Source organism: Balaenoptera ricei, chromosome 10 (assembly GCF_028023285.1).
Source record: "Balaenoptera ricei isolate mBalRic1 chromosome 10, mBalRic1.hap2, whole genome shotgun sequence".
NCBI classification, from domain to species: domain Eukaryota; kingdom Metazoa; phylum Chordata; class Mammalia; order Artiodactyla; family Balaenopteridae; genus Balaenoptera; species Balaenoptera ricei.
In genome coordinates this window covers 53,269,457-53,291,253 of record NC_082648.1, presented here as the reverse complement: position 1 = coordinate 53,291,253, position 21,797 = coordinate 53,269,457, and the positions used below count along the sequence as shown (strand labels likewise).

Here is a 21,797-nt window from a genome sequence, read left to right as displayed (position 1 = left end):
AGTAGTTTTCTGGTGGCGTCTTTAGGATTTTCTATGTATAGTATCATGTCATCTGCAAATGTGACAGTTTTACTTCTTTCTTTCCAATTTGGATTCCTTTTGTTTCTTTTTCTTCTCTGATTGCTGTGGCTAGGACTTACAAAACTATGTTGAATAAAAGCAGTGAGAGTGGGCATCCTTGTCTTGTTCCTGATCTCAGAGGAAATGCTTTCAGCTTTTCACCATTGAGTATGATGTTAGCTGTGGATTTGTCATATATGGCTTTTTTATGTTGAGGTATGCTCCCTCTATGCCCACTTTCTGGAAAGTTTTTATCGTAAATGGATGCTGAACTTTATCCAAAGTTTTTTCTATTGAGATGATTATATGGTTTTTATTCTTCACTTTTAAAATATTTATTTATTTTATTTATTTATTTTCTTTATTTTTTGGCTGTGTCGGGTCTTAGTTCTGGCACACGGGATCTCTGTTGAGGCATGTGGGAATCTTTTGTTACAGCGCACAGTCTCTTCATTGTGGCGCGTGTGCTTCTCTCTAGTTGTGGTGTGTAGATTTTCTCTCTCTAGTTGTGGCGTGTAGGCTCCAGAACACGTGGACTCTATAGTTTGTGGTACACGGGCTCTGTCATTGAGGCACGTGAGCTCAATAGCTGTGGTGTGTAGGCTTAGTTGTCCCGCAGCATGTAGGATCTTAGTTCCCCAACCAGGGATCAAACCCGTGTCCCCTGCATTGAAAGGTGCATTCTTAACCATTGGACCACCAGGGAAATCCTCCCAATTACTGTTTTTGATATCATATTCTACATCTAATTGTTTTGTGTATCCCTTAACACAGGGGTCCCAACCCCTGGGCCACAGACCGGCAGTGGTCCGTGGCCTGTTAGGAACTGGGCCGCACAGCAGAAGGTGAGTGGCGGGCGAGTGAGCAAAGCTTCATCTGTATTTACAGCCGCTCCCCAATGCTCTCATTACCACCTGAGCTCCACCTCCTGTCAGATCAGTGGCAGCATTAGATTCTCATAGGAGGGTGAACCCTACTGTGAACTGTGCATGTGAGGGATCTAAGTTGCACACTCCTTGAGAATCTAATGCCTGATGATCTGAGGTGGAGCTGAGGCAGCGATGCTAGCGCTGGGGAGCGGCTGCAAATACAGATTATCATTAGCACAGAGGTGTGACTGCACAGAGACCATAATAAATCAATTGCTTGCAGACTCATATCAAAACCCTATCAGTGGGACTTCCCTGGTGGCACAGTGGATAAGACTCCATGCTCCCAATGCAGGGGGCCTGGGTTCAATCCCTGGTCAGGGAACCCTGGTCAGGGAACCAGATGCCACATGCATGCTGCAACTAAGAGTTCACATGCCACAACTAAGGAGCCTGCGAGCTGCAACTAAGGAGCCCCAGACCACAACTAAGGAGCCTGACTGCCTCAACTAAGGAGCCCACGTGCTGCAACTAAGACCCGGCACAACCAAATAAGTAAATTAATTAAAAAAAAAAAAAAACCCTGTCAGTGAGTGGCAAGTGACAAGCTGCATCTTATGGAGTAGACTGGACATAAGCAACACACTTTGGGTGTCACTGTCTCCCATCACCCCCAGATGGGACCATCTAGCTGCAGGAAAACAAGCTCAGGGCTCCCACTGATTCTGTATTATGGTGAGTTGTATAATTATTTCATTATATATTACAATGTAATAATAATAGAAATAAAGTACACACAGTAAATGTAATGAATGCACTTGAATCATCCCCAAACCATCAACAGCCCCACCACCCCAAGTCTGTGGAAAAACTGTCTTCCACGAAACTGGTCCCTTGTGCCAAAAAGGTTGGGGACTGCTGCCTTAACTGCTTATCGTGGATATGGATGATTTTACTACTTGTGTATTTTAACCTCCCTACCAGCTTCGTGTGTGGTGATTTCCTACTTTCACTGTATGTTTGCCTTTACTTCTTTCATTTTGTAATCTTCTTCTTTCTAGTTGCGGCATTTTCTTTTTTCACTTAGAGAAGTTCCTTTAACATTTGTTGTAAGGCTGGTGCTGTACTCTTTTCGCTTCTGTTTGTCTGTAAAGCTTTTGATCACTCCATCAAATTTGAATGAGAGTCTTGCTGGGTAGAGTATTCTTGGTTGTAGTAGAGTCAGGCTTTCTAAAAGAGAGTATCTGCTCCAATTAATGTATTTCTAGATCTAAAAGGACATTTTTTTTTAGGCATTACTTCTCTGATGACTCTGCTTTACACATGAAACTCCATTTATTTATCTAAAAATAAAATAAATGATCCCCAAATTTCTTCCTTCAGTCCATGAACACCTGTTTCATGATTACCATGTAAAAGATGGAAGAAAGTTAACCCAGTTAAATCCATCCATTCATCCATCCATCCATCCATCCATTCCCCACTTATCCTGGCCTACTTTATTCAAGGTCCTATGTTACATCTGGGGATTCAAAGAAGAATAGTACATGGCCTCTGTCCTCAGGGTGGTGTCAGGTTCCTGAAGGTGTGAGGAGTATGGCATGCCAGTCTTGGAACACTGAACTGGTTTGCCGAACATCTCAGAGATGAACCTAAGACCGTTACTGTCATTTACAATCTCCTGTGTTCAAATCTGACTAACAAATATTATTGAGGAAACCTGAACAATTGACATTTGCATATGATAGTTACCAGCATTCCCCTTCAAGATGGACTATAGGAGAGTCTCTCTATTTTTAATGTATATAACATAGTTTCTTCACAACTTTAATTACTAATGTATCTTCTGGAGAAAGACTGGTATTAATGGAGTTAAAAATGTCTGTGAAAACCTGTGCTGTCACACAAAGCAACTCTCAGATTGGAGACAAAATGGATGAATCAAGTAGACATAGAACTTACTGTTCTCTTGCTGAAACCCAACAAAGCTTATCATTCCCATCTTGTTTCAAAATGTTCATTAGTGCTTGTCTGGATGAATTTTCATAAATGGTTCCTACGAAATTACACAAGTATGGTCTTTCATTATGCAGCATTGACCAATTCGCCTCCACCACAGGAAAATTCCTGTATCTATAAAAATAAGTACATGTGAGTTAATAATATATGACAATAGGGCTAGCAAAATTTCCATAATCCAACATCTTAGGTAGTATGATGATGTAGAGAAAAGAGATTTAAAATATGATTTTCTAAACCCCAAATTATAATTTTCCATTCTTACTTTGGAAAAGTTCCTAAATCTACTGACTTAAAAAAAAATTCTCACTTTGACATCTTTTACAAAATTGCTATAGAGACTATGTGCCTAAAGTGCTTTGTTTTTTATATTCTTCAACTTCCATTACTTACCTGAAGTTATAAGGCAGGTTGAATTTAAGACCTTAAAGGTATAAAGAATCTTCTACATTCATAATAATCATGATTTAATTAATGTTTTAGGCAGGTGATGGAAAGATTACAGAATACATATTGCTATAACAAAGAACTCCAACTCCAAAGGCTTATCAAGTAGATAAAAAAAAAACCCCTTACATCCCACACAGGAAAGGCCTGTTGCAACTGGCCCATTCTAATGGGCATTTGGTAATTCCAGGCATCAAATTATGTGCCTGAACTACAACCTTCACGTAACAGCAAAGCTTAACGTAACAGTTAGTCTATAACAGGTTTTCTCGATCTCAGCATTACTGCCATTTGGGCCAGATAATTCTCCACTGTGGAGGCTGTCCTCTACATTGTAAGATATTTAGCAGCAGCCCTGGCCTCTATCCACCAGATGCCAGTACAACCTCCTCTCTCCACTTGTAACAACCAAATATATCTCCAGACATTGCCAAATATCTCCTGGGGGCGGGGGTGGTGGTGAAATTGCACCTGGTTGAGAACCACTGATCTACAGAAAAGATACTGGCTTTGTCCAACATTACCAGAGTTACTGTGAAGAAGTAATTCTTTTGTTTCAAAACATTTTACAAATATAGGCTCTACACAAGGGATAGATTTTTCAGAGCACCTTAAACTTGGCTATATCTAACAAACCTTTTTGTCTGCCCTATCCTAAGCCTGCTGAGTCAGAATTTTGTTGTGGAAGGCCAGGGAATATGTCTTATTAATGTGCTTTCCTGGTGATATTTGTGTAGCCAACTGGGCAGCAGTCTAAGGTCACATTTTGTAACCAGTGATAAAATAATGCATAACGAACATCTGATTCAAATACAGTATCATATTACTGAGCTATTTCATAATTCATCCATTCAACAAATATTTATTGAGTGCCTACTCTGTAGGCACTGTTTTAGGCTCTACAGATAAAGTAGTGAACAAAAGAGACAAAAATCCCTGCCATCAGGAAGTTTATGTACTAGTGGCAACTTAAAGTCAACTTACTGTTATTCAAAGGCCCTCTATTAACAGAGTGATACAAAATAAGTTTCCAGTTCTATAGAAAGACTTTACATATATTACATACTATTTAATTACCCTTTCTTTTTACACAACAGATTTGTGCAAATTCTATCAGTCTTAGTCGCAGACCTGAGTATATTATAATCCTCCCAAACCCCAGGGTCAGTGTGCTCTTCATTTAATATTGGATCTAAAGTAAGGACTTAAGGGGACTTTGCTGGCGGTCCAGTGGTTAAGACACCACGCTTCCACTGCAGGGGGCATGGGTTCGATTCCTGGTCAGGGAACTAGGATTCCACATGCCATGTGGCATGGCGCCCCCCCCCCAAAAAAAATAAAGTAAGGATTTAAGAAAACTCTGTATCTATATAGTTATATAGATTCTATAATTGTTTTAAGAAGGTCTGTCTGTCTGCCATCCACTGCTAAACATTTCTGTAAGGTACTACTGATAAACTTGAAAATTTATCCTATGACTTGGGGTTCTAAAATACAAAAAGGTAACTCATCTGCTCTCCTCATAAAAGTCTAAAATACTCTAAAAACATCATTATTATTACCAAAGCATGAGACCAAACCATATTTTTGCCCATAGAAAAGGTTGTACATGGCCTCAATGAGCTCAGAAGAACTACATTTATTACAAATTTAAAACACAATCTTGCTGATACAGAAATTCAGATCTTAGAGTCTAAAAACATGTAATAATATTTGGTACTTACGTTGCTACTCCTAAAGGCCACTGAAAAACATCCATGTTATTAATCCAGGGGCTGTCATATATTATGAAAAGTAGTTCCACAGAGCCTCCATTTCTTTTGAGAAACTGGTTTATCCACTCATTATTACAATGTTCATTTCCAAGCAAAACAACCGCAAGATGCTGGAGTTTTTGAGTTTGCACTAAATTTTGTGCATAAAGTAACCACTGGGTGGCATAAAAGACCTTTGCTTTTTCTCTTCCATTTAGAATGAGTACCACATTATTCTCATCAACAGAGAAGTACCCTGGGACCACAGCTGGACCAGTGATGAAGCTGTTAAAAACAAAACAAAAACAAGAGACAAACAAAAAGAGAACAAAAGTATTTGGTATCAGAAGTTTTAAATCATTTTATATAAAGTATATAATGAAACTTAATCCATACTCTTTCTAGAAATAATTTCTATAACACATGTTTTTTTGAACAACTCTGGATGATGGGACATAGATGTAGATTAATGGGAAACTTTGGTTGTAGACAGATTAATTATATGCAAATTTGAAAGTACCCACAGGAAAAAATATTTACCTTATATATCTAGTAAAAGTATAAATATAAAAATGTGAATGGGAAGATATATATAACAAATTCACGATAGTTAGTGGTTGTCTCTTAGGAGGAAGGAAGAGGAAAGGGCCTGAGGAACAATACAAAGAGAGCATTTATTGCCTTTACTGGAAATATCTAATTCTTTTATGAGGAAAGTTAAATATCTGAAGCAAATATGACAGAGAGCCAGAATTTGTTAGTTCTAGGTGGTGGTTAAATGGGAATCTATTGTATTACTCTCTATTATTTAAGGTATTTAAAAAATATCATAAAAGGAATAGATACATTTCATAACTCACATTTCATATTATGTGCTGCTTCGAACAACCAATACCATTGAAATATTTTACACGAATATGTATTAAATACAAAAAATACCATTTAACCTATCGTAAACTTAGTTACAATGGTCCTAGATCCTTTGCAACCTGCTCAAACATTTCTTTATAACTTGCTAGAATCTTTTAATATTTAGTACAAATATGCTGAAATCCTGCTTTTTTTGCTTATTGTTGGGGATAAAAACTAACATTATTAAATGCCTTTTATATACATGATACGTAGGCACTCTGCACAGGTTATCTTTAACCTCCACAACAACTCTGCAGAGGAGATTAGTCCCCCATTTTGCATTTGGGAAATCAGGCTTAAGTTGCACAACCTGTGACGGCAGCATCAAGTCTTGAATCAAGATCTAACTTCAGAGCTTGAGTCATTCCCATGACACTATGGTTAACAAGTACTCGAATTAGTAGATATTAGTTAAAACACAAAATATAAATATGTATTTTGTCTGTATACGTACCGTATGAATTCTATGACATTATTCTACAGTGATAAGCTACAGGGATCAGAACTGCATTTTGAGTTTGCCTTGGACAGGAAGATGCCAAATAATTCAGCGATCATTTAGTAATTTAAGAGAATGGGCAGAATCTGTGGGGTTAGAAAGCACTTTAAAGAGGATGATGATAATTATGATAGGTTTAAAATACTTATTATTGGTAGTACATGAACACTTTTTCTCTCCTTTAAAATTATAGGTGGGAATAGTTCTAATTTTATTGATCGACACAAATTAACAAAAGTATGACTCATTCAGGGCACATTTGACCCATCTTGGAATCTCCACAGCTCTCTTTTTGTAGAATGCTCTCACATTCCGGCAAGCAGGCATGTCAGCTCTTATGCTCTGACTAATTGGTTTTCTAGACCTCAAGGCCATGTTCAAGTAATAGTGAAAGCCCCTGGGGTCAATGCTCCGGAGCTAAGGTATAGATCGGAGGTTCCCAAATTTTCTTGGTTCCCAAGACGTTCAGTGTTTTAGTAATTTTTTCAAGCCAGAAGAAATGAGTAATGGTTCAGTTTTTTAAGTTGTTAGATCCAAATAACTTAGTATTTATGTCCTAAGAGCTTAGAAGCCACTTAAGAAATAATACACATACACTGAAGGAAAAAATAATATTCCTATTTCATTCTTAACTAACCACACATACTTAATAATGGGATGTGTGCACCCGTTGAGCACTACACAACTTCTCAAACCTTGGAATCAGAGAGGACACTACCACGGTCACTGCCTGTTCCACTTTGATTTTTGCACAGTACTTGTATTTGATCACAGCAACCATAGGAAATCCAGCTCCACAAATGTATGACATCTCTGAAATGGATGTAGGGTGATCTAATGTTGAAACAGTGAACTACCTCAAACTAGTTTGCATGGTATTTGACAGATGTGAAGTATAATTGTGATTCCTACAAATATTTAAAATATTTTGTGGTGCCCCAGGGTGCTTTATTATACAGTTTGGAAAGCACAGATTTAGGTAAAGAAACTTTAGGGGTAAAAAAAAAAAATCCCATAAGATTCAGATAGCTGTGTGTGTGCTGGGAGGTGTGTTAGTCAGACTGCAGTGGGTTGAGAAGTGAATGAGAAGTAAGGGGACAGTAAGAACTAAGTGGGGAGAAATGCAAATCAAAACTACAATGAGGTACCACCTCACGCCAGTCAGAATGGCCATCATTAAAATGTATACAAGTTACAAATGCTGGGGAGGGTGTGCAGAAAAGGGAACCTTCCTACACTGTTGGCGGGAATGTAAATTGGTGCAGCCACTATGGAAAACAGTTTGGAGGTTCCTCAAAAAACTAAAAATAGAGTTGCCATATGATCCAGCAATCCCACTCCTGGGCATATATCCAGATAAAACTATAATTCAAAAAGATACATGCACCCCAACGTTCATAGCAGCACTATTCACAATAGCCAAGACATGGAAACAACCTAAATGTCCATTGACAGATGAATGGATAAAGAAGATGTGGTACACATACACAATGGAATATTATTCAGCCATAAAAAATAATGAAATAATGCCATCTGCAGCAACATGGATGGACCTAGAGGTTTTCATACTAAATGAAGCCAGAAAAAAAAAGGCAAAAACCATATGATATCACTTATATGTGGAATCTAAAATATGACACAAATGAACTTATCTACAAAACAGACTCACAGACATAGAGAACAGACTTGTGGTTGCCAAGGGGGAGGGGGATGGGGGAGGGATGGATTGGAAGTTTGGGATTAGCAGATGCAAAGTATTATATATAGAATGGATAAACAAGGTTCTACTGTATAGCACAGGGAACTATATTCAACATCCTGTGATAAATGATAATGAAAAAGAATATGAAAAAGAATGTACATATATGTATAACTGAATCACTTTGCCGTACAGCAGAATTAACACAACATTGTAAATCAACTATACTTGAATAAAATAAATTAAAAAAAAGAAGTAAGTGGGGACAGTAAGTGTAGACAACTCTTCTGAAAGTGTGGATGAGAAGGTGAGAACACAATAATGAGTGAAAGGTGGGAGACAAAGGAGAGCAAGGAAGTAACTGATGGAGCAAGGTCTTGGGATATGCAGAAGGGATGCCCAGGTGGAGGGAGTTAATACTGAACACAGGTGAGGGAGATCACCTCATTGTCTGAGAGCTGAGGAAAGAGAGAAGGTTAGGTGAGGGATCACATAGAGATCATGTAGGCAAATGTTAGAGGAGCAGCTAGTTAAGGGAGATAATTGTGGATATTCTTGAGGAAATAGACGCAGAGTTGTCTGCTGAGAAAGCGAGGGTTAGGCAGGTGTTGGGTAGTGGCCTAGAGAAGAGTAGAAAAATCTGCTTTTATTCTTTCTGTATTTTCTGTCTTGAACGCATACTAGCTATCCAGTCATGCAAGCTAGAAACCAGGGAGCTGTCCCATTCAATTCTTGCTCTCATCTAATAATCCTTAAATTCTGATAGTTTTGTCCGAAAATTTCTAAAATTCCTGGCTCTGCCAGAATACCACTTCCCAATTTCATCCCTTATTTATATCTCTGCTGGATACTTATAGTTTCCTAACGCAATGTCCTGGTCTGCCTGCATTCAGCTGTCTCCTTCAAATCATTTTTCCACATGGCTACTAGAGACATCTACACAGAAAACATACATGACAATTACCACTATCTAGCCTAATCATCTTCAACTGCTTTTCACTGAACAAGAATAAAGTCCAAGAGCTTTAATGTGGCAAATACAAGGCCCATGATGATCTGGCCCTCCCCTCCACTCCCAATATGAGCTACCCTACCCCATCTTCATGCTTTAGGGATTCCGAATGGTTTGCGATTCTATGCACAACCCAAGCTGTTTATCAGTTCTTAGGCCCTGATATTGCCTCTGCTGGGAATATAATCACTCCTCTCACTGCCTTCCTAAATCCTACTAATCTTTTAAGACTTAGCTCAGGTATCACCTCCTCTAGGAAGCCTTTCTTGATAGGCCCCATATCCCCAACTCTACTCATATTGAGTTAGTGGCCTTCCCTCTATATTTACCTAACAACTAAGGAGTATGCACGTCCTTACCATTACGCTTGTATAAGGTATAAAAATTATTTATGTGTTTATCTCAGCCACTAGTGTGTGAACTCCCTGAGGCTAGGGAAAAGTATTTTATTCACTTTGAAATCCTCAGAGCCTAGTATGAACTAACTAGCAGGCACTCAAGTAAATGTTGAATGAGTAAGCCATAATTCTCTTTAAGGGAGTTATCTGCTCTACCAATTTATTTAAGTTCTCCTACTGCATTTAAAATATAAATCAAGTTACAAAAATTCAATTTAATAATAAATTTCCAGCTATACATTTATTACATAAAGTAGGGCATATGTATGAGATATTATAGTATATTTATGAATGATAAAAGATGTATTTTAGTTTCCTAAAGTTATTAATCATGCATCAGTCACAAATATCCGTTAGCTGAGAAATGAACATATTTAAGGAGCTCATACACAGAATTTTAAAATGGTGACTTGCTCTTCTACATTTCTTAGCATATATTTAATAGTCAGAACTTGTAATTTTCAATATTTATTCTTTTTCTGCTAGGTTCAGTTAAAAACTTCCTTCCCAGTAAGTACTTTCAAAACTTACAAAGTCCAGAGAAATCATTTGAATATTGAGTTCTAAGCTGAACGTGAGCAAAATATATTTTTGTTTAGAATCCAATATAATTTTGTTTCATTTTTTCTAAATTCAATGAGTGCTACTGAACAAACGCTATATGCTATTATATTAAGTGAGTTACAGATAAGATTAATAATTGCCAGCTAAGAGTCTGGCAAATGCCTTGATAAAGAAACAGCGCCCAGGGGCTTCCCTGGTGGCACAGTGGTTGAGAGTCTGCCTGCCAATGCAGGGGACACGGGTTCGAGCCCTGGTCTGGGAAGATCCCACATGCCGTGGAGCAACTAAGCCCGTGAGCCACAATTACTGAGCCTGCGTGTCTGGAGCCTGTGCTCCGCAACAAGAGAGGCCGCGATAGTGAGAAGTCCGCGCACCGCGATGAAGAATGGCCTCCACTTGCCACAACTAGAGAAAGCCCTCGCACAGAAACAAAGACCCAACACAGCCATAAAATAAATAAATAAATAATTAAAAAAAAAAAAAAAAAAGAATAAGCGCCCAGATTTCTCCTTAGCAACTGTGGGACCGCGGCGGCGCTTGCCTCCCGGGAGACAAGAGGTAACCTGAGTTTTGTATTTTCTTCGTACTTGAACCATATAGTTTAAAGTTTTTTTTAAAAACCCCTCCCTTGGAGTGGATTAACCAAGATGGCGGAGTAGAAGGACGTGCTCTCACTCCCTCTTGCGAGAGCACCAGAATCACAACTGTCTGCTGGACAATCATTGACAGAAAGACCCTGGACTTCACCAAGGAGGATACCCCACGTCCAAGGACAGAGGAGAAGCCACAGTGAGACGGTAGGAGGGGCGCAATCACAGTAAAATCTAATCCCATAACTGCTGGGTGGGTGACTCACAGACTGGCGAACACTTATACCACAGAAGTCCACCCACTGGAGTGAAGGTTCTGAGCCCCACGTCAGGCTTCCCAACCTGGGGGTCCGGCAACGGAAGGAGGAATTCCTAGAGAATCAGACTTTGAAGCCTAGTGGGAATTGATTGCAGGACTTCGACAGGACTGGGGGAAACAGAGACCCCACTCTTGGAGGGAACACACAAAGTAGTGTGCGCATCGGGACCCAGGGGAAGGAGCAGTGACCCTGGGGGAGACTGAACCAGACCTACCTGCCAGTGTTGGGGGGTCCCCTGCAGAGGCGGGGGGTGGCTCTGTTTCACTGTGGGGACAAGGACTTTGGCAGCGGAGGTTCTGGGAAGTGCTCCTTGGCGTGAGCCCTCCCAGAGTCTGCCATTAACCCCACCAAAGAGCCCAGGTAGGCTTCAGTGTTGGGTTGCCTCAGGCAAACCAACCAACAGGGAGGGAACCCAGCCCCACCCATCAACAGTCAAGTGGATTAAAGTTTTACTGAGCTCTGACCGCCACAGCAACAGTCAGCTCTACCCACCACCAGAGCCTCCCATCAAGCCTCTTAGATAGCCTCAACCACCAGAGGGCAGACAGCAGAAGAAAAACTACAATCCTGCAGCCTGTGGACCAAAAACCACAGTTACAGAAAGATAGACAAGATGAAAAGGCAGAGGGCTATGTACCAGATGAAGGAACAAGAAAAAACCCCAGAAAAACAACTAAATGAAGTGGAGATAGGCAACCTTCCAGAAAAAGAATTCAGAATAATGATAGTGAAGATGATCCAGGACCTCGGAATAAGAATGGAGGCAAAGATCGAGAAGATGCAAGAAATGTTTAACAAAGACCTAGAAGAATTAAAGAACAAACAAACAGAGATGAACAATACAACAACTGAAATGAAAACTACACTAGAAGGAATCAATAGCAGAATAACTGAGGCAGAAGAACAGATAAGTGACCTGGAAGACAGAATGGTGGAATTCACTGCTGCGGAACAGAATAAAAAAAGAATGAAAAGAAATGAAGACAGCCTAAGAGACCTCTGGGACAACATTAAACGCAACAACATTCACATTATAGGGGTCCCAGAAGGTGAAGAGAGAGAGAAAGGACCAGAGAAAATATTTGAAGAGATTATAGTCGAAAACTTCCCTAACATGGGAAAGGAAATAGCTACCCAAGTCCAGGAAGTGCAGCGAGTCCCATACAGGATAAACCCAAGGAGAAACACGCTGAGACACATAGTAATCAAAGTGGCAAAAATTAAAGACAAAGAAAAATTATTGAAAGCAGCAAGGGAAAAACGACAAATAAAATACAAGGGAACTCCCATAAGGTTAACAGCTGATTTCTCAGCAGAAACTCTGCAAGCCAGAAGGGAGTGGCATGATATACTTAAAGTGATGAAAGGGAAGAACCTACAACCAAGATTACTCTACCCGGCAAGGATCTCATTTAGATTTGATGGAGAAACCAAAAGCTTTACAGACAAGCAAAAGCTAAGAGAATTCAGCACCACCAAACCAGCTCTACAACAAATGCTAAAGGAACTTCTCTAAGTGGGAAACACAAGAGAAGAAAAGGACCTACAAAAACAAACCCAAAACAATTAAGAAAATGGTCATAGGAACATACATATCGATAATTACCTTAAACGTGAATGGATTAAATGCCCCAACCAAAAGACATAGACTGGCTGAATGGATACAAAAACAAGACCCATATATATGCTGTCTACAAGAGACCCACTTTAGACCTAGGGACACACACAGACTAAAAGTGAGGGGATGGAAAAAGATATTCCATGCAAATGGAAATCAAAAGAAAGCTGGAGTAGCTATACTCATATCAGATAAAATAGACTTTAAAATAAAGAATGTTACAAGAGACAAGGAAGGACACTACATAATGATCAAGGGATCAATCCAAGAAGAAGATATAACAATTATAAATATATATGCACCCAACATAGGAGCACCTCAATACATAAGGCAACTGCTAACAGCTATAAAAGAGGAAATCAACAGTGACCCAATAATAGTGGAGGACTTTAACACCTCACTTACACCAATGGACAGATCATCCAAAATGAAAATAAATAAGGAAACAGAAGCTTTAAATGACACAATAGACCAGATAGATTTAATTGATATATATAGGACATTCCATCCAAAAACAGCAGATTACACGTTCTTCTCAAGTGCGCACGGAACATTCTCCAAGATAGATCACATCTTGGGTCACAAATCAAGCCTCAGTAAATTTAAGAAAATTGAAATCATATCAAGCATCTTTTCTGACCACAACGCTATGAGATTAGAAATCAATTACAGGGAAAAAAACGTAAAAAAGACAAACACATGGAGGCTAAACAATACGTTACTAAATAACCAAGAGATCACTGAAGAAATCAAAGAGGAAATCAAAAAATACCTAGAGACAAATGACAATGAAAACACGACGACCCAAAACCTATGGGATGCAGCGAAAGCAGTTCTAAGAGGGAAGTTTATAGCTATACAAGCCTACCTAAAGAAACAAGAAAAAGCTCAAGTAAACAATCTAACCTTACACCTAAAGAAACTAGAGAAAGAAGAACAAACAAAACCCAAAGTTAGCAGAAGGAAAGAAATCATAAAGATCAGAGCAGAAATAAATGAAATAGAAACAAAGAAAACAATAGCAAAGATCAATAAAACTAAAAGTTGGTTCTTTGAGAAGATAAACAAAATTGACAAGCCATTAGCCAGACTCAAGAAAAAGAGGGAGAGGACTCAAATCAATAAAATCAGAAATGAAAAAGGAGAAGTTCCAACAGACACCGCAGAAATACAAAGCATCCTAAGAGACTACTACAAGCAACTTTATGCCAATAAAATGGACAACCTGGAAGAAATGGACAAATTTTTAGAAAGGTATAACCTTCCAAGACTGAACCAGGAAGAAACAGAAAATATGAACAGACCAATCACAAGTAATGAAATTGAAACTGTGATTAAAAATCTTCCAACAAACAAAAGTCCAGGACCAGATGGCTTCACAGGTGAATTCTATCCAACATTTAGAGAAGAGCTAACACCTATCCTTTTCAAACTCTTCCAAAAAATTGCAGAGGAAGGAACACTCCCAAACTCATTCTATGAGGCCACCATCACCCTGATACCAAAACCAGACAAAGACACTACAAAAAAAGAAAATTACAGACCAATATCACTGATGAATATAGATGCAAAAATCCTCAACAAAATACTAGCAAACAGAATCCAACAACACATTAAAAGGATCATACACCACGATCAAGTGGGATTTATCCCAGGGATGCAAGGATTCTTCAATATACGCAAATCAATCAATGTGATACACCATATTAACAAATTGAAGAAGAAAAACCATATGATCATCTCAATAGATGCAGAAAAAGCTTTTGACAAAATTCAACACCCAGTTATGATAAAAACTCTCCAGAAAGTGGGCATAGAGGGAACCTACCTCAACATAATAAAGGCCATATATGACAAACCCACAGCAAACATCATTCTCAATGGTGAAAAACTGAAAGCATTTCCTCTAAGATCAGGAACGAGACAAGGATGTCCACTCTCACCACTATTATTCAACATAGTTCTGGAAGTCCTAGCCACGGCAATCAGAGAAGAAAAAGAAATAAAAGGAATACAAATTGGAAAAGAAGAAGTAAAACTGTCACTGTTTGTGGATGACATGATACTATACATAGAGAATCCTAAAACTGCCACCAGAAAACTGCTAGAGCTAATTAATGAATATGGTAAAGTTGCAGGATACAAAATTAATGCACAGAAATCTCTTGCATTCCTATACACTAATGATGAAAAATCTGAAAGAGAAATTATGGAAACACTCCCATTTACCATTGCAACAAAAAGAATAAAATACCTAGGAATAAACCTACCTAGGGAGACAAAAGACCTGTATGCAGAAAACTATAAGACACTGATGAAAGAAATTAAAGATGATACCAACAGATGGAGAGATATACCATGTTCTTGGATTGGAAGAATCAACATTGTTGATTGTTGAAAATGAGTATACTACCCAAAGCAATCTACAGATTCAATGCAATCCCTATCAAATTACCAATGGCATTTTTTACGGAGCTAGAACAAATCATCTTAAAATTTGTATGGAGACACAAAAGACCCCGAATAGCCAAAGCAGTCTTGAGGCAAAAAAATGGAGCTGGAGGAATCAGACTCCCTGACTTCAGACTATACTACAAAGCTACAGTAATCAAGACAATATGGTACTGGCACAAAAACAGAAACATAGATCAATGGAACAAGATAGAAAGCCCAGAGATTAACCCACGCACCTATGGTCAACTAATCTATGACAAAGGAGGCAAAGATATACAATGGAAAAAAGACAGTCTCTTCAATAAGTGGTGCTGGGAAAACTGGACAGCTGCATGTAAAAGAATGAAATTAGAATACTCCCTAACACCATACACAAAAATAAACTCAAAATGGATTAGAGACCTAAATATAAGACTGGACACTATAAAACTCTTAGAGGAAAACATAGGAAGAACACTCTTTGACATCAATCACAGCAAGATCTTTTTTGATCCACCTCCTAGAGTAATGGAAATAAAAACAAAAATAAACAAATGGGACCTAATGAAACTTCAACGCTTTTGCACAGCAAAGGAAACCATAAACAAGATGAAAAGACAACCCTCAGAATGGGAGAAAATATTTGCAAACGAATCAACGGAAAAAGGATTAATCTCCAAAATATATAAACAGCTCATTCAGCTCAATATTAAAGAAACAAACACCCCAATCCAAAAATGGGCAGAAGACCTAAATAGGCATTTCTCCAAAGAAGACATACAGATGGCCACGAAGCACATGAAAAGATGCTCAACATCACTAATTATTAGAGAAATGCAAATCAAAACTACAATGAGGTATCACCTCACTCCTGTTAGAATGGGCATCATCAGAAAATCAACAAACAACAAATGCTGGAGAGGGTGTGGAGAAAAGGGAACCCTCTTGCACTGTTGGTGGGAATGTAAATTGATACAGCCACTATGGAGAACAGTATGGAGGTTCCTTAAAAAACTAAAAATAGAATTACCATATGACCCAGCAATCCCATTACTGGGCATATACCCAGAGAAAACCGTAATTCAAAAAGACACATGCACCCGAATGTTCATTGCAGCACTATTTACAATAGCCAGGTCATGGAAGCAACCTAAATGCCCATCAACAGACGAATGGATAAAGAAGTTGTGGTACATATATACAATGGAATATTACTCAGCCATAAAAAGGAACGAAATTGAGTCATTTGTTGAGAAGTGGATGGATCTAGAGACTGTCATACAGAGTGAAGTAAGTCAGAAAGAGAAAAACAAATATCGTATATTAATGCATGTATGTGGAACCTAGAAAAATGGTACAGATGAGCCGGTTTGCAGGGCAGAAGTTGAGACACAGATGTAGAGAATGGACATATGGACACCAAGGGGGGAAAACTGCGGTGGGGTGGGGATGGTGGTGTGCTGAATTGGGCGATTGGGATTGACATGTATACACTGATGTGTATAAAATTGATGCCTAATAAGAACCTGCAGTGTAAAACAACAAACAAACAAAACAACTAATACTAAACTTTCATTGGGTTATTTGTATGGAAATATGTTAATATAAATGTTTCAGACATTACATGAAATTTCTAAAAATCTTATATTTGTATTTGTATGGAAATATGTATGGAAATACGTTAATATAAATGTTTCAGACATTATATGAAATTTCTGAAAATCTTATATTTGTATTTGTATGGAAATATGTATGGAAATATGTTAATATAAATGTTTCAGACATTACATGAAATTTCTAAAAATCTTATATGTTCTGGTATAATGTTATAAGTAATAATCCTAGTTATTACTTTAAAATGTATATCTCAGAAATAACTAATTTTCTTGTCAACTGCATTATTATGAACTTTCATCAAATCTTTAACAGTGGTCATTTTTAAGTCTTTTGTCATTTACAGACAGTTCTGGGTGTACTCTGATGCTTTTGCAAATATGTTCCTATAAAAGGCTTTTATCTTCAAGAAATTCATGGAAAAGACTCTGACAAGTACAGGTTTCTGGTAACTGACTGTACTGCTGAACTGAATGAATAAGCATTTTCAGAACTCTAATGAAAAACTGATGAACTCATAAAAGTGCTAACAAAAGATCAAGATGAAAAAAAAATTAATTACATGGGACTGAGTGAACTGATGAGGATGAGTATAATTTTTGTGACTTTCTGTCTGAATTAAACAAAAAAATAAATCCCACAAGGACTCAGAGGCAAAGAGTATACAAATCAATTTTCACTGCAAAGTAAAGGAGCTGTTACAGTGGAGGATTACTGGACTGAATGTCAATATTATGACATAGTATGAGTGTGTTTCATGTTTGGTAATTGCAATCATTGTTGCTTTTGTTGTGGTCATCCATGTACAATGCTTGGTGTCAGTCTATTTATCTCTTGTAAAAATAAAATACAGTGTGTGTGTGTGTGTGTGTGTGTGTGTGTGTGTGTGTGTGTGTGAAAAATAAATAAATAAAACAGATGCCAGAAAAAAAAAAAAAAAGCATGCCAAAAAAAAAAAAAAAAAAAAGAATAAGCGCCCAAGCTAAACCATCCACATAGCTCTCAGCCATTGAATTCTACATCATTTTTGGTTAATAAATAGTTTTAGAAAATAGGTATACTGAACCCATGAATGGCCCTTACTTTTGAATAGCTGTTGCAATTCACCCTACTTTTGTGGCCAGCATCATTGCCATGACTCCATTCCTCCCGAATTTAGTGTTTATGATGGAACACTCCCACCCTCATACTAGCTTGGCTGGAGTGGGAGAATGGGCATTATGAAAAATTAACTATATTGTCTTTGTTTACCAATGAAAATTTTATTTGAGATCTGTATTGATCTATGGTCCAGTATATGACTGAAATATAGTGTAGCCATTAATATTATCTATAAAAGCTTTCATTCACTGTAATGAGTAGTGAGCTCACTAAATTCTTATAATAGTAATATCTGGAAATTCTAAAAATAGGAATCAGACACATTTTATCGTGATCTTCAGAGATAAGTTCAACTTTTTCATAAGGAGCAGATGCTCATTAAAAATATAATTGAATTTAGGACTTCCCTGGTGGCGCAGTGGTTAAGAATCTGCCCGCCAATTCAGGGGACACAGGTTCATGCCCTGGTTGGGGAAGATCCCACATGCTGTGGAGCAACTAAGCCCATGCACCACAACTACTGAGCCTGCGCTCTAGAGTCCATGAGCCACAACTACTGAGCCTGCGCTCTAGAGCCTGTGTGCCATAACTACTGAAGCCCGCGTGCCTAGTGCCCATGCTCCGCAATGAGAGAAGCCACCGCAATGAGAAGCCCGCGCCTCGCAACAAAGAGTAGTCCCCACTCACCACAACTAGAGAAAGCCTGTGTGCAGCGACAAAAGACCCAACACAGCCAAAAATAAATAAAATAAATATACTTATTTTTTTAAAAAAAGAAAGTATAATTGAATTTAGATAACAACGAATTAAGTAATTTAGCATCTAACTTTTGTTTTATCAAATGGGTAGACATTTATATATCTTATGATAATGCCTGCACATGCACATTACAGAATTCTGAAGGCAGTCTTATGGGGATAATCAAAGATCATGATAAGCAGAAGACTCCTCCTAAGAAATTAAACATAAAGTTGCCCTTTGAAATTAAACTATAAATGAACATATGACGGATATGAGCAGAGACAGGCAAAGTTCCTTCAAGAGACAGAATGGGTGCCATGCTAGCTTGTAACCTAACTGAACACATTAACATAAAACATGTATCAAAAAGGTGTTTATTAGGAGGTATGTGGTGGAGAGATAATAGACAATAATGGAAACACAGAAAAAAGGAGAACTGAAAGGTAGGGAGATGTTGCAGTACCTATTTAAGTAACAGTAAAAATAATAAAACTAATAACAAGACTTCTATAGTGATTACCATGTGCCAGATACTGGTCTAAGCACTGTATATCTATTAGTGTGTTTAATCTTCAAAACAATCCTGTGAAATAGAAACTAATATTTACCTTAATAATTATTTTAAATTATTATATTATAATTATATATATTATATATATATTATAATTATATATATTACATTATATTATAATTATTTCAAACTCAAGGAAATCCAGGCACTGAGAGGTTAAGAAACTTGCCAGGGTCAGACACTAGTAAGAGGTAAAGCTGGAATTGGAACTGAGATATTCTGGCTTCAGAGTCTGTGCCCTTAACAACTCAGTCACATTGCTACACTGCCCAGAGGTGACTGGACTTCACCAGGCTGCCTCACAAGTTCAGTTTTCCCTGCGTGTATTCATCTATTCACATCCTGAGCACAGACTATGTATGGTACTGACTCAGTGGTGAACATGGAGTCATTCATTTCTTCCCTTCTGAAAAACACAGATTTGGAAGTGCTATATAGAGTTATATCCCACATTTTGATGCCATATTAATCAAACAACTTTCAAATATTTAGGTATCACCTGTAGTCTGCCTATATGGAAAGAATGTACTGGTCAAGCCAATACAAACATGTGGACTGACTGATAGTTCTATTTCCATTCTGAGTTATTTACTTGATATTCTGGATTACATTATTTGGGCCTATGAATAGATAAGAATCAGCATTCAGGAGGTTGATCGACCCTGGAACACTGAGGATACCCTTTCTATTTTCTGTCTCAGAAGTGTTGTGAAATTAATGTTAAATGATATAAGCTCTTTGTAAACTTAAAGGTTTATTTAAATAGAATGTATTTATGCTTATTTAAAGGATTTTGATAGTATTTAGAGACTCTTTCTATATCTTCAAGATGAGCCATTACTGCCAATTCACTTTTGGTCAAATAAAAATGAATGTGTTGGGACCTCCCTGGTGGCGCAGTGGTTAAGAATCCACTTGCCAATGCAGGGGACACGGGTTCGAGCCCTGGTCTGGGAAGATCCCACGTGCCGCGGAGCAACTAAGCCCGTGCGCCACAACTACTGAGCCTGCACTCTAGAGCCCGTGAGCCACAACTACTGAAGCCCGTGCGCCTAGAGCCCGTGCTCCGCAACAAGAGAAACCACCACAATGAGAAGCACACGCACCACAATGAAGAGGAGTCCCCACTCGCCGCAACTATAAAAAGCCCGCGCGCAGCAACAAAGATCCAATGCAGCCAAAAATAAATAAATAAAATAAATAACTTTAAAAAAAAAAGAATGTGTCGAAACATTTAAGTTAGTACCCATGTAGCCTGATTCAAATCAAAACTTGCAATTTCATAAAAGTTTATTAATTTTGGATCAATTACGTATGCTACTTTCCATGAACCTAAAACTTTAATAAGCTGTTTAAAAAAATCTGCTACAATAGTGAACTTCCTTGAATACAGTTCTCTTAAATTCTGAAAGGAAACAGCATTGTTATTTAATCATAATATAAAATCTCAGGTAAAAATTTCAGAAGGAAACAGGAAGTCAGTTTTTCTTTTGGGAGTTAATGTCGTTTGCTCAAAACCTTTGCTGTAGTAACACTGTATATTAACTTCTCTATGAATTTCAAATAATTCTTTTGAAAATTCTAATATATATTGTAGGTAGACCTAACAGACTAATACTCATAACACATGTTTACTTTTAAAACAGCAAAGTGTTAGATTTATATGCATAATATATATTTACTTTCAAACACCCAAATCCAACTATTTTAAGTTTAGGATTATGTATAAACTCTTCAATGGGATTAGATCAGTAGAAGCCTGGAGATAAAAGGAAAAATAATCATTACCAATGATGATTTAAAAGCCTGTTTACTTTTCAAGAATGATTACTTTGAAAAGATAATGCAATGAAATTGCTTTCCAAGTGTGTATACAGTAAATAAAGAATTAAAAGAGCAGGGAAAATTCAAATGAAACTGATATTAACTATAGCTCTTCCTCTTGATTTCTGTGAGAAATAAATGGAAACCTAAAGGAAACCATAATCTTTGGTTCACATTTTTTTCCCTTAATAATATAATTGTTAAATGAAATAAGCATTTTAAAATAATTATTTTTGGTTTTTATTTCAATAAGAAGGCAAAATCTAATAGAAAATAGCATTCTTTCATTGTCACAATATTTCTAAATAAAATGATCTTAATTCTATTTAAAAATCTTCAGAAAATATGCAATCACAGATAAAAAGTTTTATAAAAATAAGAGTGTAAAAATGTCAATAATACATTGGTTTTATTGAATTAAAAAAAGATTTCTGAATATTGCAGTAAAATGGTAATCTATACTATCAAATCATGATAGAACTCATATATGAAATGTTTTGATAAAAATTTCAAAACTAATACCAGTAGCTTTGCTACCACGTGAATATATAAAAATATGTGAATCTATTACATGAAGGAGAAAAATAAAAATACTTTAAGTTTGCATATTATTCCCCCAACATATAGAATGTTACATGTTTATCAACAACCAAATGTTACAAAATTTAGAGCATGAACTTTTCCATATAATCAGAAATGTTTTGATTAAAATGAAATAGACACATGATTCCAAAAAAACCCGTATTTTGTAA

The 21,797-nt window shown here is 37.4% G+C and overlaps 1 protein-coding gene across 1 annotated transcript in view; it reads right to left on the bottom strand.

Annotated features, from left to right (window-relative positions):
- RXYLT1 (ribitol xylosyltransferase 1) overlaps positions 1-21,797 on the bottom strand; it is a 34,559-nt gene that overhangs the window by 6,800 nt on the left and 5,962 nt on the right. Inside the window, exons 4-5 of the mRNA XM_059936402.1 lie at positions 5,120-5,434; positions 2,892-3,062 (exon numbers count right to left, since the gene is read on the bottom strand). Coding sequence (XP_059792385.1) covers positions 2,892-3,062; positions 5,120-5,434 — 486 coding nt within the window. The remainder of the gene's footprint in view (positions 1-2,891; positions 3,063-5,119; positions 5,435-21,797) is intronic.